The sequence below is a fragment of the Hyaena hyaena genome, unplaced genomic scaffold, assembly GCF_003009895.1.
Source record: "Hyaena hyaena isolate Hyena2069 unplaced genomic scaffold, ASM300989v1 scaffold_48, whole genome shotgun sequence".
NCBI classification, from domain to species: Eukaryota; Metazoa; Chordata; class Mammalia; order Carnivora; family Hyaenidae; genus Hyaena; species Hyaena hyaena.
The window spans coordinates 3,443,170-3,459,183 of NW_024080680.1; the positions used below are offsets into that span (position 1 = coordinate 3,443,170).

At 44.0% G+C, this 16,014-nt stretch overlaps 1 protein-coding gene across 1 annotated transcript in view; it reads left to right on the forward strand.

Moving 5' to 3' along the window:
- FOXP1 (forkhead box P1) overlaps positions 1 to 16,014 on the forward strand; it is a 597,016-nt gene that overhangs the window by 355,324 nt on the left and 225,678 nt on the right. Inside the window, exon 5 of the mRNA XM_039230557.1 lies at positions 6,450 to 6,640. Coding sequence (XP_039086488.1) covers positions 6,461 to 6,640 — 180 coding nt within the window. The 5' untranslated portion in view covers positions 6,450 to 6,460. The remainder of the gene's footprint in view (positions 1 to 6,449; positions 6,641 to 16,014) is intronic.

Consider the following 16,014-nt stretch of genomic DNA (forward strand, 5'->3'; position numbering starts at 1 on the left):
GGATTTGGGAAGATTCCAATTTTGCCCTTCTCTCGCATATGGCTACATAAGTAACCCCCTTTTTTGTTGTTGTTGTTGAAAGACACGTTTCTGACTATTTCATTGCTCCTGAACTTTTTCTTCCTGATCACTAAATGAAATTCCAGATTTTTAAAGATAGATCTAGATATCTCCAGTGCACAATAAAGTTGATAATACATAAATCATTTTTAACAACAGGTAATATGCATAATTTATGGTGTTACAGTGCTATCTTTTTGATATTTATGATGGATAATGCTCAGTTTTTGCCCTCATATTACTGCTTTAAATTATACCACAAGAAAATTAATGAGAAAGTAGATTTATGGGTTTCATTTGTTTGTCAATTCGGAAATTAATTGGGTGTTAATTTTAGCCGTCCCTCATCAGAGCAGGACTTCAGTATGCGTACATTACTTTGCATTCATTGTAGCTTACCTCCCATTTACTGTGGGTCACTAGCTTCGCACACATTAAAATAGCCCTCCGGCTCATTCCCTTGATTACTTTTTGAACTGCCATGCATTAGAAAATTTACGCCTTTCTGTTATAATTATGAAAATTTGGTATTGGAAGATAGTGCCTCCATGACACAAAGCAGCACACTGACTTCTCTTCCTAAACTTTTTTTTTTTTTTTTTAACATTTGTTTTTGAGAGACAGATTATGAGCAGGGGAGGAGCAGAGAGAGAGGGACACACAGAATCGGAAGCAGGCTCCAGGCTCTGAGCTGTCAGCATGGGGCTCGAACCCACAAACTGTGAGATCATGTCCCGAGCTGAAGTTGGATGCTCAACTGACTGAGCCACCCAGGCGCCCCTTCTCTTCCTAAACTTGACCCTTGGTTGGTCTTTCCATGGAATTGGGACCTGCGGCAGGGCGCTAGTGGATAGACCCACAGTCGGGTCTGAAATGTCCATCCACAACTTGTGGGAGTGATCTCAGATGACAAATTAACAAAGCTGGTGTTACTTTGTTTCTCTTATTTCATTCCCCCCACTCTGCCTTTTTTTTTTTTTCTCCCTTTGAGAGTATGCTATGAAACCCTCACTTGGGGACAGTGATTCTGCATCTTGGGGCCAGTTGTGACCCTTCCATTCTGCCCTTTCTTCATCTGCTTCTGTAATCCCTCCACAAGTCCTTCCTCTTCTCATTGGCTCATGCTAGGAGATGTGACGTCTCCATTCGACTTTCCTCTGGGATGCTGTCTCTCCTTGAGTCCCTATTTGAAAATTTTAATGTTTTTTTAAAAAAAATTTTTAATGTTTTATTTATTTCTGAGAGAGAGAGAGACAGCATGAGCAGGGGAGGGGCAGAGAGAGAGGGAGACAGAGAATTAGAAGCAGGCTCCAGGCTCTGAGCTGTCAGCACAGAGCCCAACGCAGGACTCGAACCCATGAACCGTGAGATCATGACCTGAACCAAAGTTGGCGCTTAACCAACGAAGCTACCCAGGGACCCCTTGAGTCCCTCTTTTGAATGGGAGGATTGAAAATCTTGCAAGAGGATTAAGAGGAAGGCTCTGGGTTAGTGTCCTGCCACCCTGCTCTTTGCCTGCTGGGGGGCAAGAAGCCCCTTTGCTGCACCTTGCTCTTTAAAACTCCTTTGTGTGTATTATGTTGCCAGGTAAACCTTTAGCACATTGAAAGAGAACAGTTCATTGACCTGATGAGACCCAGAAGTAAATGTATGCATTATATCTTAATATAGACACGTTTTTCTTCTCTCCTGAATGGCACGAACGTGATGATCAGTATGGATTTTGAATCATCGTGATGCAACATCAGTACTTCTTTTAGAACTAGAGCTTAGCCTCACTCCCACCTTTATTCTTGTCCATTCTGCAGACCCTGCACGGAATCTAACTGATGATGTTCAGGGATTCCAAAATACAGACGTTCACGTAGCCTTTCCATTCTTCGAGTTGCTGTCTTCCTCCTTCCCTCCTTCTCATCCCTCAGTCCTCCCCTCCTTCTTCCCCACTTCTCTTCTTTCCCCTTCCGAGTCTGTCCCTCCCCTGCCCCCTTCCTCTCTTCATTTCCCTCTCCCCCTTTCCAGGAGCTTCTGCCATCTCTAGAAAACGCATTCCATTTCCCTTCTTTCATGGCACATGAGCAGTGAGAAAGAGGATCTTTCCTTTCAGATGGGGGAAACCCACACCCCCTCTGACATCATTTTCCTAAAAGTGATTTCGCCATTAACTTTTCTTCTCTTCTCCCCATAGAAGTAGAAATACATTTTACAAAACTATGTTTAGTTTAATTTACACATCCTTTCATGAACAGACCAAGTTCTTTAAGGGCATTTATTCTGCTTCATATAAATAATTGATCAGCCGAGTTAATTTACTTCTGCCTGACTTGGTCAACCTTAATTAACTGCCCTGGAATCAAGACTGAACTTTTTGTTAGCTTAAAACCTTTCACAAGCATATGATAACAAGGGCTTTATTTTCCCTAAATTTTCAGCATCAACACTGTAACCAAGGAAATAATCATAATAATAAAGCATTGCTTTAATTTACTATAAATACATTGGCCTGGACCTTATGAATTTTCCAGAATACTTCCAGAGTATGCTCTGTTGGCAGCGACAGTAAACTAGCACACTAAACTCTGTTCTTACCCCTTTCTCCATGTCCCTTCAGCACAAAAATCGATCTTTTGAAATCAGTAGCTCTGTCATGTTTATAGGCAAGACAAGAAGTGGGCCATCCTGGCTCCTAAGCTTTCTGACACCCATGTGATTGCGGCATCAGCCTTGTTAGGCTTGTGGTGAGTGGATCCTCTGTGACTTAAACACGCCAGGCTCACTCAGAGGAGCCACAGAGGAAGCCAGAGGACGATTTGTCGTTGCTTCTGTAGGGGCTTGTTGGCGGGTACGGGGTGGTCGTGTCCACCAGGCGTATGCCTTCCTAGCCACGCACTTGGGATGATTGTGTATCATTTCTCATTCTCGATTTGCCGCGGAGCAAAGCAGCTCCTTGGGTACCGGGAGCCCCAGAGGGAAGCGGAGGGTCTACAGCTGAGCATCTTGAGACGGGATCCCTCTAAGAAAAGAGGCTTCGGCAATAGAGAGCACACACGCCTCTCGTATACACCGACCTGCTTTCAGACGTGATCCGCAAATGGTGAAACTCGCTAGAAAAAGACAAATAGAGTTGTTTGCTGAAGAACGCTGCCACTTTCAGCTTTGTATTTTAGATGCTTTCATTGTCCGCTGCGACCTTGTTATTGTCTTTTCGGGGATCACTTCGTTTTCTTTTCATTGATTGACTAATTCACTCCCTGGCACAGGACTTTGCAAATGGGGAATTCTCTGCCACTTAGCAGATGGACAAGTCCATGTCTGAAATGGGAAATGATCATGGCTGCAGCTTTTTCCTTGACCTACTGAGCTCTAGCTTTCTTATCTGTAAAATGGGGATAAACTTCACCTGCCTCTTCTCCCCGAGGAACTCGTTACGAGTTTGAAGAGTACCTCAGAGAGCCTTGTAGTTTGTGAAAAGTGCTGTACAGACATAAAGGCTTATTAAATGGCTTGGAACATTCCATAGAAAGAAATATTGCCAGCCCAGATATTGTTAGAAATGTTCTTAGACATCGACGCTCCTAATTTTTCACATGTGCTTTTCAAAAAGCTGTTTTCTCCTGATTGGTGTGGGAGATTATGGGAAATTTTAAATCTTGCAACCTACATACTACTGTTAGCACTTGACTAATTAAGGACATCCTCAGACCAAAATAATCCTTTCTGCAATTTCGGTCCCAATGCCTGCACTCTCACAGACCCGATTTGCAAGCCAAGTTGCTTGGCGTCATGCCTGCAAAACTTCTCCTAGAGGACTTGGCAGTCTGCTTGGAACTGTGCAGAGCAAAACCTTCCCCTCACATTGTGGATAGGAGATTGCCCTTACGCCACCCACCCACCGCCGCTGCCGCGTCAAACCAAGGAAGCCGAAGCAGGGCCAGTGTCTCAGACACCTGTTCTGAGGGCAGGCGAGCCCGTGGCCACAGGCTTTGTAAGCCTCCTGTGTCTCTGCTCCCCGGGGACATGACATTTGGCCAAATATGTCCCATTCCAAGAGCAGGTATAGATTTTACAGTAAGCAAGATTTCTGTCTTTTGTCTTTTGTTCCCTATTCCCTAATATGAACAGGCTTTCCAGAAAGTTAAAAAAAAAAAAAAAAAGTTTCTGTTTTTTCTTTACGTATGCTTGTGACATACCCTGAGAATTTATTGAGTTCCTTTGTTAACTACTCTAAGACCACCATTTTCTCCCTTAAATACCTAACCACTGTCTTTTTCCTTTGTTTCTCTACAAATGGGCATGTTTGTGAAACAGAAACTGAAACATTGGAGGGGGAATAAAAAAAAAAAACCCTCAGTGTCACAGATTAATTCCTTTTTTGGCAACGAACAAGGTACTTGCATTGCCTGGTTCTTATATCTTAGAGAAAGTTTTACTTGTATTTTTGATAGATTTTATACTCTGCGGACAGTAAGGATACGAATGCCCTCCTTAAAGGACTCTAATTACTGGAAAGTCTGATCTAAGGAGAAGAGAGTGAATCAGCTGTTGCTTCTGACTTTGTTTCCCACCTGTTAACAAAAAAATGCCATTCTTAATCCCCTCCAGAACGGAATTAACTTTAAAAAATAAGTCTTCTGGGTTTATACAGTTTGTACTCAAGTTGGAGCATACCACGCACCAAAAGGAAATGAAGAAAGATGTCAATTCTTCTGCTTTTAATTTTTCATTAGATGTTCATGAAAGTCTATAGAAAAGGGACTTAGCCCAACTTCTAGGGAGAGGACAGCCTCCTGTAAAGGTATCCCAACTGTTTTAATTTTCCTGCTGTCACATATTTCGTGTAGAGGCAAGAAGTCTATAGGGCTGGTTAATAATAATCTCTCCTCATGATACAAAAAGATTTGTGTTGAAAGTTTTCAGCCATTGTATCCGAGGTTGGTATTTCACATTAACGTTTTAATATTCAGACATTTCTCAGCTCTGGTGTTTGAACTGGCAAGCCCTTTGGTGACTGTTGTCTTTCCTACTCGAAGTCCTAGTCTCTGAATTCAGAGTACATTCTGCCATTTCCATCGTTAGCTCCCCACTGCATCCCAGCTTTGGGAAAACACATAGTTAGGAACTTTGACATCAGACCAAACTTGTTTAAATCCTGACTGAACCATGGCCGGCTGAGATTTCTGCTGGGCAAATTAAAATAGTTCTCAGGGAACCCCGGTTTTCTCATCTGCAAACTTGAGACACCGGTTGCATTCAGAACGGAACTGGTGAATATACATACATCACCTGCAGGATGGCTTGGTGACACACTGGTGAGCAGTAGATGGTAACAGTTGCTACTAGTAAACATGATTATCTTTTGTCATCGTCAGACGGCTTTGCTGAGAGGTGAATTAGCTGCCTAGGAGAATGGTTTTGTACCTAGAGAGTAACTAGGCAGAATGTGGAATGTATTTACATGCAGTTGATATCCTCCAGGTATTTACCTTGCACTATATGTATTGTATAGTATATGTGTGTGTGTGTGTCTTATTAGACATTTTGTACTTTCAAATTCAGACCTTTTTTTGGTCAGCCTGCCTAGGCCAGATTTTTTCCAAAATAAATATAAGAAGGGCCAGACTTTTCAGGCCTTAAAATCAAACTAGAGTTTACTCATCCAGCGTGAGAAACACCTTTGAATGGGATTTCTTAGGACACTTTTAACCCCAGGACAGAGATCGGGGTCTGAATTTACGGAGACTGTGAAAAGCAGGGATTCTTTTCTAACTGTGGCCTGTGTTACTGGAATTGCCAGTGTTGAAGACTTTTCAGTACCTGAGTGATTCCGAGGAGTCTGAATCTTGAAATGTTCTTCTTGAAATGTTCTTCGGCTTTTGACCCTAAGGGTTTTCAGCTCGAATTACCTCGGGGGGCCTCCCTGTGGCGTGTCACATCTTGATAGACTGAAGTTGGAGAAGATTTCTCCAGGAGTGTGTAGCATCCCCACACACATCCTGCACGTAGTAAAATTTAACGTTACACCTAATATGCTGCACAGAACGACTTTCTGGTTTTTGAGCAGAACATCGAGATACAATCACAGAAATGTGGCCATAAATCCTGAATTCGCCCAAAAGTCTTTGTTCTCCCCCCTAAGGGGGAAAAGCCTATTTAAAGGACTGCTTACTACTAAAACTTGCATTTGGCCTGACACCTCCGTCCTCAAAAAACCAGGGGACTGGGCCGCTGGCATGGCCAGGCCGAGTGAAAGAAAATGACAACTGCTTACGGAGTTCGGTGGCTTGGAAGGCGGGCAGGGCCCGTCCCCGGGTGCGCGACAACTGTTTTAACAGCTGCTTTTTTCTTTCTCCCCCGCTCCCCCACCCCCCCCTCCCCGAAAATCCCTCTCTCAGGTTTTTGAGTCATGATGCAAGAATCTGGGACTGAGACAAAAAGTAACGGTTCAGCCATCCAGAACGGGTCGAGCGGCGGCAACCACCTGCTCCCGTGCGCCGGGCTTCGCGAAGGGCGGTCCAACGGGGAGACGCCGGCCGCCGACGCGGGGGCGGCCGACCTCGCGCACGTGCAGCAACAGCAGCAGCAGGTACTGTGCCCGCGGCGCGTGCCCTGCGCCCTGGGCGCGCGCTCCCCGCAGCCCTTCCGCGCTCGCGCGCTCCCCGGCCTGGCAGTCCGCCCGCCCCGCCGCTCATTGGCGGGGACTGCTTCTTCTCGAGTCCTTGGGAGTTCCCCCACCCCGGCTCCTTCCTGGGGGGCGCTTGGTAACCGTGAGGTGGATGGACCCCCTCCACCCAGGGCACCCGCCCCTCCTCCACCCCGCCCCCCCCCCCCCCCCCCCCCCCCCCCCCCCCCCCCCCCCCCCCCCCCCCCCCAGCCCGAACTGTGTGCGCGGGAAGGTGCCCTACTGGGAATACAATGTCTCTTCGGGAGAATGGGTCCCTGTGCTTGAATTAAACAGTAATAATAATAATAAACAGGCTTGTGAAGCCTTGTGAAGAAAGGCACAAAATAAGGGATCCTAGAGAGAGTAGGAGAAAAAGGAGAACAGCAACCCAGGCTGACGTGGGTAAATAAGAAACAACAGTAGCACAGACATGCTGCCTGTAGGAAGTTAGGGGTCCGGGCCACCAATGTATGTGACTTGGGGACACACAGCAGTTGGTGTGTAGCTAAATCCTGTTAATGGTTTCAATGACCTCTTATTGATGGCTCCCCAAAATGCACATCAATTGGGACACAGTCCTTCTTGTCACATTCTTTGCAGGCATGGCAGCGGTGTGATTAAATGTTTCCAAATGGTAAAGGTGACCCAGAAAGTGGTGTTGTGTGGCCAAAGGGTGGAGGGAAATTCAAGTCAGTAAATAGCATCCACTCAGGGACAGGATTGCCTCTCCAGCGTCTCTTGGGATCAGGAAATAGGATTTGTTTTTGTGAATGATAATGGATGCTTTCTGTTCCATTTGAGTCCTTGATTCGTTTATTCAGTACGTAGTTAAGGTACCTTTGCAAAAGGCTGAAAAAAGAACGATGCGTCTTTGGGCCTTTCTGAGACAAACAAATAGTTGGGAGATGAGGAGGAGGAGGCTGAACCTTTTCTCAAACTATGTTCTTGGAATCTGTATCAGAGAAGTAAAAGGGAATCCCTTTTTGTATTAGATGATAGAGCCTTTGCCAGACTCTCAGCGTGTTTTGTTTTCCCCTTGCTAAGAATTTTTTAAAATACAAAGAATCATTACGTTGTTAGTCTGTTAGAAGTTAGTGACGTTGATCTAAGACCATGAGACCTGCTGGGGGAAAGGTAGACAATGGAGAGAAAGAAAGGGAAAGTAACAGACGGGATGAGGTCCTGATTCAGGAGGCTTCATCTGAGTGACTTGGCCTCTCTCACGGGTAGCCCAGACCCTTCTGTGCATGCACCTTGGTTATCTCATCAGCTGGGACTCACGATGCAGGTTGTGTGCAACGTTTGTGCACTTAAATGAATGCAAATAGCTGGATTCTAACCACCGAGGTTCACAGAACATATCCTTAAATGGTAGAAAGGTACCTGTGTATGTATGTATCGTTCTTGTGGTGTTCTCGGATATTTATGGTTATTGAGAAGGAACAGTTGGCATTTTGGAGTGCCATTTTCTATGCCCTTACCCTACAGAGACTAAGATCACCTGGGTCATTATGGACCAGCTGAGGTGGGGCTCTTGACCTATGCGGCGTGAACTCCACATACTTAGTATTTAGGGTACATTAAATAAACGGGAAGTTCCCTTCTTTGGGGTTTTATATGAAAAACTGAAAATAATTTACTGTCTTAACTGACTGAGCCACCCAGGGAACCCCAATAATTTACTGTCTTAAAGTAGCAAGTCAGCCAAAGTCTTTATACCATCAACATGCATGCGCACACACGGGCACGCACACATACCTACACCAATAACAGCAACAACACGTTGGCCTCATAGAAGACAGTTTCGAAAGTGCATTTTAACAGCATCTTCCTTAAAAACCATCAGTAAAAATTAGTTATTTACACACCTCCCCTCTTTATCTTAGCTGTGACCACGTTGAAAAATAGGCTGTTAGGGATGTCAGAACCTTTTGGTTGCACTTTGAGACTCTTTTTAAATACTTTTTGTAACAGTTTTATTTTTATTTGTCATTGATACGATTTAGGAGGAAACCGAGTAGTTGGGTTTACCATCGTGGCTAAAACCCTACATCTTGCGGTTGGCAGGCCTTTTCAGTCTTTTAAAATAAAATACTGACAGCTGTTCGACCCCTCCGAGTGTACAGTGAAGTTCTTAACAGGTTTTTGGAGGACAAGAAATTCTGTAGACGAACTGAGAAAAACACTATAGTGTTGAGACACGTTTCGCGGGACGAGCATTATCACAGCATCTTTCGAGCCTGAAAACTGCAACAATTAAGCACTTTCGAGAAACGTGGGGGCCAACGTGATGGACTTGGGTTGTTTTCGTCATTCTTATTCTACAGGTTTTTACTTGAAGTGAGAATACCAGCAGTGAGAAAATCACAGCCATGCTGAATTCATTACTGCGGTAGTCACACAAAACCACGGATAAAATTTCAATAACTGCAGGCCACAGTTGAGTAAACAGTTGCACTGAAATTTAATTCCTGTTGACTTTTCCCCCATTCCTCGCCAGGGGCACATTCTGATTCTGTAGCACAAAGACAACAGGGGTTACAGCTTTGATTAATGTAGGACAGTGGAAGAGAATTAGAACTGTAAGATATGTTAGAAGCCCATGGAACAAAAAGATGTGGCTTAAAAGGGCTTGGTATGAAAATGAGTTAATTATGCTGCGTGTAACACTGAACGTTATAGGATTTTCCAGTTGCACCAGTGCCATCGTTGATGATATAGGGAGAATTTTTACCTAGTGCCAGGACTTTAAATAAATGCAAGCCTTTCCGTGTTTGATTCTTATTACCAAAGATAATTACAAATGATAGCAAGTGCCCTTTCAGAACGGAGAGCTTTCACAAAGATTAGCTGTGGAATGAGCAACTTCTGTGCTGGAATCGGTCTGTAGGTTGGCTACATTAGGTCCAAACAGAATAGTTAGGAAAAAAATGTGCATAGCTGAAAGCCTCGAAACGTGGGGGGCATCTGGCTTTTCCATCTTCTCTTGAGAAACCACAAGGCCTGGCTGCCGTAGACCAGGACCCCTATGAGGGCAGCAGTTGTTAGTGGATGAGTTGCTCCTGAAGTCAGCAAGCCTGCAGCTGTCCAGTCGGCCCCAGCTCCCACCCAGCAACAGGCACTCCTTCGTGGCCCTTTAGGCAGTGGCTCTGGTGGTTCTCCAAGGTGCCATCATCACTCAGAAGCCACCACCCAGGGAGAGGTGCCGCCATGAGCTGGTGGAGCTCACCAACACCCCCCCCCCCCCCCCCCCCGCAACTGTCTTCCTTCCTTGGAACTAAACGTATTATCTCTGTACTGTTTCAGCCCGATTTCTCTCCAGGCCCTGAAACTATTAGAACAATAGTTTTCTAATCATATAATTTGATAGAGTTTCCGAACATCTCTTTGAGCCACCGGGTCATTCTTCACCCGATACCATAACTGCTTTTTATTTCCTCTTACGCCTGCCCGGTCTCCGGGTCTGTAAAAGTTCTGTATCGGAGATGCACTACTCCATTAGGAAACTCAGCAACAAATACTATTACCAATTACTCAAGTTTTTTCTTCCTAAAGAAAGGATTTTAAAATGTCCAGAGCAATTTTGTAAACTGTGTGGATTAATGCGTTTTAAAAGTCTTGAATTTTAGAAAGCAGAATTTTATTTCCATATTGCTGCAAATGAGAGCTTTTTCAGATAAGCATATTACATAGAGCATAATGTTTAGAAGTTTCCCCATATACAGCATATGCTGTCAGGTCAATTAACAGAATGCATACTAGAAAATGTTTATTCAATAAAAATGAATAGCTGTTAAATAAAACAGCTATTTCTTAACAACATTCCATTTAATGATGGGGTTTTTTTTTTGGGTACCACCTGGCAGTTTTATTGTCTGCAAATCAGTATAGAGAGAGCTTTAGTTGCCGTGGTTTTGAGGTGTGGCCATTGTTTTCTAGGAGGAGGGCAGTTGAGAGTTGGTCTGTGAGAAAAACAGAAAACAAAAAGATAAACCGTATATGGGGTTTGAATATGGATTCTTTAGAGAGTGTGAATAAGTGAAGTAGTCCTCTCATCCACTGACATTGGTTCTTTGACATTTGGCATAAGGTGTTGGACCTGTTGGCCAGAAAGATGCGTACGTACCGTCAACGCACGTATCTGTGTACATGCTTCCTGTTATTAATGTAAAAAAAAAAAAGAAAACCTTGAACGAGTACTGAGGGCTTAAGAGAGGTATAAAGACCAGGTGTGTTCAGAAACATCACGAGAGGGAGGAAAGATTCGGTGGGTAGCATTTTGGGAGTGAGGTGAAAGATGAGTCCCTGCCCAGGGCCAGAGAAGCCCAGAGAAACAGGGCGAGTGTGAGAGAGCTCAAGAAGGAAATCTGGCTGTGGACATTCACAGAGGATGTGGAAAATACACTCTCCAAGAGGCACGGGAGAATCATGAGTCTGTATCCTGGGGTCCTCTGAATGTGAGAAACCAAACCGTCATGACCAGAGCTTCGTGAACGCTTGAGCATAAACCAATATACGGCAATTAAAAATTCTCCTCTTCGCTTTCAAAATGGCAGAATGAATCTCTTCGTTTTGTTGTTGTTACTGAAATGACTAGTGGAGAGTAAGCAAAAGAGAGAGGTTGTCCTGCTATCGTTTTCAGGTTTAAGTGCCTCTATGGAAAACAGTGCCTGGAATTAGTAGCTGTCAGTGTTCAGATGGCCAGTAAGCTCACAGGGAAGAAAACATTTCTGTGCTTCTCATTCTTCCCCATATTCCTTTGTGGGAACCATGCTGCCTTTATAGCGTTCATCGCCCGCCTCATTCCTCACTCTGTAGAAGGAAGTTCAAGTGATTAGGTGCGGACTGGTATGAAGGACAGTTGGCAGTAGCCAGTTGGGCCTTACCATTCTTCCCTTTGTGAAACGTTGCTTTATTTAACATTGTTAGGAATGCCCTCAAGTGGCCTTTTGCATTGGAGCTGCCTGGGACTGTGTCTGAAAGGAGGGTCTTTTGATGCCACTGCAAGGGAAAAAGATAGTCAGCATTTCTGTGTCCAATGACGGAAGCTTCTGGAAGGGAATGTAGAAGAAGGGATTATTAATATTTCCTAAGTTCCCTCATTGGCACAGGCATTGTGATGCGGGCTAGCACCTTCCTTCCCTGGCGGGTGAGATTCAAACCCTAATTTTAAAGGGCTCACTCTCCCTAGATTCACTGCTGTTTGAACACAATGTGGAGTCCAAATATTACAGAAAGTATTGATGATCAAAAGTATATATAGAGTAGCAATCGGTGCCACCGAAACGTTAGTGCAAACCATGCAAACACACGGAGATAAAATGGAGACAGGAATTCAGATAATAATACGAGACTCCCACTTTTTCTCACTTCCTTTTGTGGCTCCTCCTGGAAGAGGTCTGTTTCACCCTGAATGCTAAATTTAGTTTTCTGCTCTGTAAGTCTGGACCTCCTTCTCCATCAAAATATTGCCAAAGATGTATGTACTTGCGACGTGAGCCTTGTATGAGGTCCTTTCAAGTTTCGATTACTAAACACTTGTGTGTCATTAATTTCTCCACTGAAAGTTAAGCTGGCCTGGGAAACGACAAAAAGCGAGACCTGTGCATAAGAGAGCTTGGAATAGAACCCCCAGATCCCACGTTTCATCCTGAGCCAAGTGCCCTCTGGACTTGAAGCTAAGGCGTCACTACTTTGAGAAGGTAATCTGAAGCCGCGATCTGTGAGCCGAGAACAACAACAACAACAACGGCAACAACAATAATAATACCACCACCCTCTATCTCTTGTCTGCTCAGAAGTCTGTGTTTGAACTTTCAGGAGGTATGACTTGAATGGCGATTTGTTGACAGATGAGCTGGCGTCGTTTGCCACAAGTGGCAGGCTCCTGTCTGTTCTCTGAAGGCAAGGATCCTACTTTGCTGTTGCGCAACTGCTTGTGCCTATTGACACGTGGTGCTGAGCAGGCAGAATTGGTATGTTTGTATAATGTAAACCTATAACTCCACTGATGGAGTCGAGTGTCCTTTTAGGTAGCGCATAGATTACTTGATAAAAAGGGTTACAAGGTGACTGCTTTTATGACAAAGTAGAATAGCAATATAAATGCAAGTGCTAGACGGAGCAACCAAAGGGAAGTTTATACAGGGAATTGAACCCGGTATTAGAAAGTTTCTTTTCATCACTTGGTCTTTGAACTCAAATCTATTGTAATTATGAAGTGTTACTTGTAACATTCCAGGGACCCTTCGCTAAATACTGTGTTTGATTTGCTTCAGAGAAATGCAGCCACGTTTTTTTTTCTTTCACCTCTCTGCAAGAAAATGTGGCAGAGAGAGTTTCACATACTGGCCTGGCCTCACCTTTGCTCCAAGTGAGCTAATAAATGTGCTACCCTAGAAGACGCCTTGTGCACCTTGTTGCTTAGCTTTGGAGTTCTTGAAATTCGTTTGTTCATTGGTTGCCTCTTCTTTGATGGGACTAATCTGTGTGGTGCCGGCCTGTGTGTAAGGAGATAGCACAGACACCAGGAAAGCATGGTAGAGTAATTTGGAATTGATTTGCGTACAGCCTGAAATGCAAGGACAGGAGCTTTGGGGAGGTGGTTTGACAGTTACCTGGGGTCAGCTTGCTGTAGGCTTGGGTTTCTAACGCAGGGGAGGTTTCCAAGCAGGGAAGGAAGGCCATCCCAGAGGAGGGGTGCTGAAGGTAAATTACAAGGTGGGGACTGGCCTGCCTTGGAAAGAAGGAGATCCTTGAAAGATGAATAGCATCCAAAAGGCTCTTGCAGTTGGGCCTGAATTTGGTAATGGGGAGCTAGCCCTCACCTCGTTTCACTGGGGGCTCGCTTCTGTTGACCGCCTCTCCCCCCTGGCCCTCGGCCTTTCTCCTCCTACGTTTGAATCCCTTGGTCATCTGTAAGCCCCTCAGGGGCAGGGATGGCCCTGTCTCATCCCTGATGACTCCCAGCACACAGCACAGGACCTGACCTTGAGCAGTTCTTTGACACAGTCTGTGAATGAGTGAAGTAGGAAGAGAAAGGAAGGCCATGGTCACAAGAGATCATTGAGGGGAGTATTGGAAAATCAACAGGGTCTTTTGAATTAGGAGATGTGGAAACATTGAGCAGCGGCGCTTAGGAGAGATAGGTCAGCAGTTCCCATTTGAATGACTGGCAAAATGGTGGCATCGTGGAACAGAAGAGAAGGGTGTCGAGGAGAACCCGCCTCCTTTCTTACCTCTCCCTGCTTGGTTATTGTGCTGTGATAAAGCACACACATAATTTGTAAATAAGGAGTGTACTTATTTTAGAAAGTCCTTTTTTTGCTTAAAGGCTATTTAAAAAAAAACAGCATCCTCTTCTCTCGCTAAAACTCACTATTTTGATTGTATATGTTTATTCGGATTAAACTTACCAAGTATTTTCCCTTTAGCCTTTGCCAGTTACTAATGAGTATATCTTCCAAAAGTCACATGGGAAATGCTGATAAACTGCTTGTGTTCCTATTGATCATGGAACGGACTTAATCTCTTTTGGAGAACAAAACTACAAAGTTAGATCTTTGATAAAGTCTGTTTCCTATTGACACAAGCTTCTTAGAATGAATTTGTTTTTTAAGGTGAAAGGAGGCACATGTTGTGTTTCTTTCGTTGGAAAAATGCAACGTGTAATTATTAAACGGCTGTTGCTGTCGGCAGACTCATTGACGGGGTATAGATTAAACTGCTTAGGGATGTCAAGGCCTTGTTTGTGTGTTTAAGTTGAGCCCTTGGATAGAGGCAGATGCCGGGAAGGAAGCTCTGTTCCCTCTAATCCTTCTGAGAGGATATTTTCCAGTCTCTTCTGCTTACAAGAGGTAGGATTTTGTAAAGGTGGCAACCCTAAGGTTCTCCTTGAATTAACTCTTTTATCCCTATTTTTAGTCTGCTCCTTTTCCACTGTACCCGAAATAAAATTAACTTCCTGACACAGATTCATCTCCAGCAAAGTTTCTCCAAGTAGACTACTTGTCACTCAGCTCATCATCCGCACAACCACAAGGAGTCGTCAGCATCACCGCTGCCTGTCAAAAGGCGAAGTGTCAGCTGATCCGAAATCCTTGTTTTTATCACTGTACCTTCTCTCATCCCCAAGTCCCCTGTCTCCACGTTGAAGGGAAGGTGACATGGTGTCTTCTGAGTCATTCAAATCCAATAACTTTTAATCTGAAGGTTAAGTAGTGAGATATAAACTAAGAGATGATAATATCAATTTTATGTTCACTGAAGGGCACAATATACCTCTTTCTAGTAGAGGGAAAATTGTGCGGAAAATGTCTTTTGCTTTTCAAGAGCAGAGCCATGTGTCTCAGAGCCAAAGGGAGAAAGAGTTTTGGACAAATTTAATGAAATAATATGTAACATCCTAAAACAGGGCAGAAGCAGTCTTTTATGATGATAATTATTAAGTATTAATTTTTCAAGGTTGCACGGTAAGACACAGTTCCATTTTTATAGCTTTCTGCATTGACTCTTGTTATCCTCCATACGAACCCAACAACCTTTTACAAGGTTAAAGACTGGGAGAGAATGACATAATGCTCATCTTTCCTGACTCTTTTTGATCCTAATGTGTACGATAAATAATACTGCGATAATATTGCTTACCTTGCCTCATTTTTCTCGTTCTACTCATGCTATTTCCATTTCAACTCAATAGGCATTCAACATCCGAAAGTAGTAAGTGAAAATGTCTTTATGTGCATTTTTATTATATTCCGATTATCTCATTGGATATACACTCCTCTTACCAACTCTGAGTTTGCGCTCGGTATGACATGGGTATGCCGTGTGCGTTTACAGAAAGACCGACTGTGTCATTAACATGTGCAGAGAGGAAGAGGCATCATGCATAAGCTGACAATGTGATAGTCCCAATTAGGATTGTCACAGTTCTATTCTGGAAATATTTTAAACTCGTCTCAACCATTTCCTCAGTATCCTGACTGGGCAGGTTCTAGGTACAAAGCACTGTGTTGAAGCTGCAGACTATACCAGGGCTGGTGAACTAAGGCAGAAGGCCAAACTCAATCAGGCCTGCCACCTATCTTTTTGAAGAAAGGCTTTATTGACATTTATTGAGCCCTGTGGTATTCTTTTTCTTTGCATCGTGTTATCTCAGTTAATACTCTGAGTGACCCAATGAGGTGTAGATATCATCATTTCCATTTTAGTAAACAGACTCAGAACATTTAAGTGTCTCACGGAAGAAGAAAGAAAGTGCTAGAAAGAGTGAAGAGCAGGGGCTGGAGGGAGGA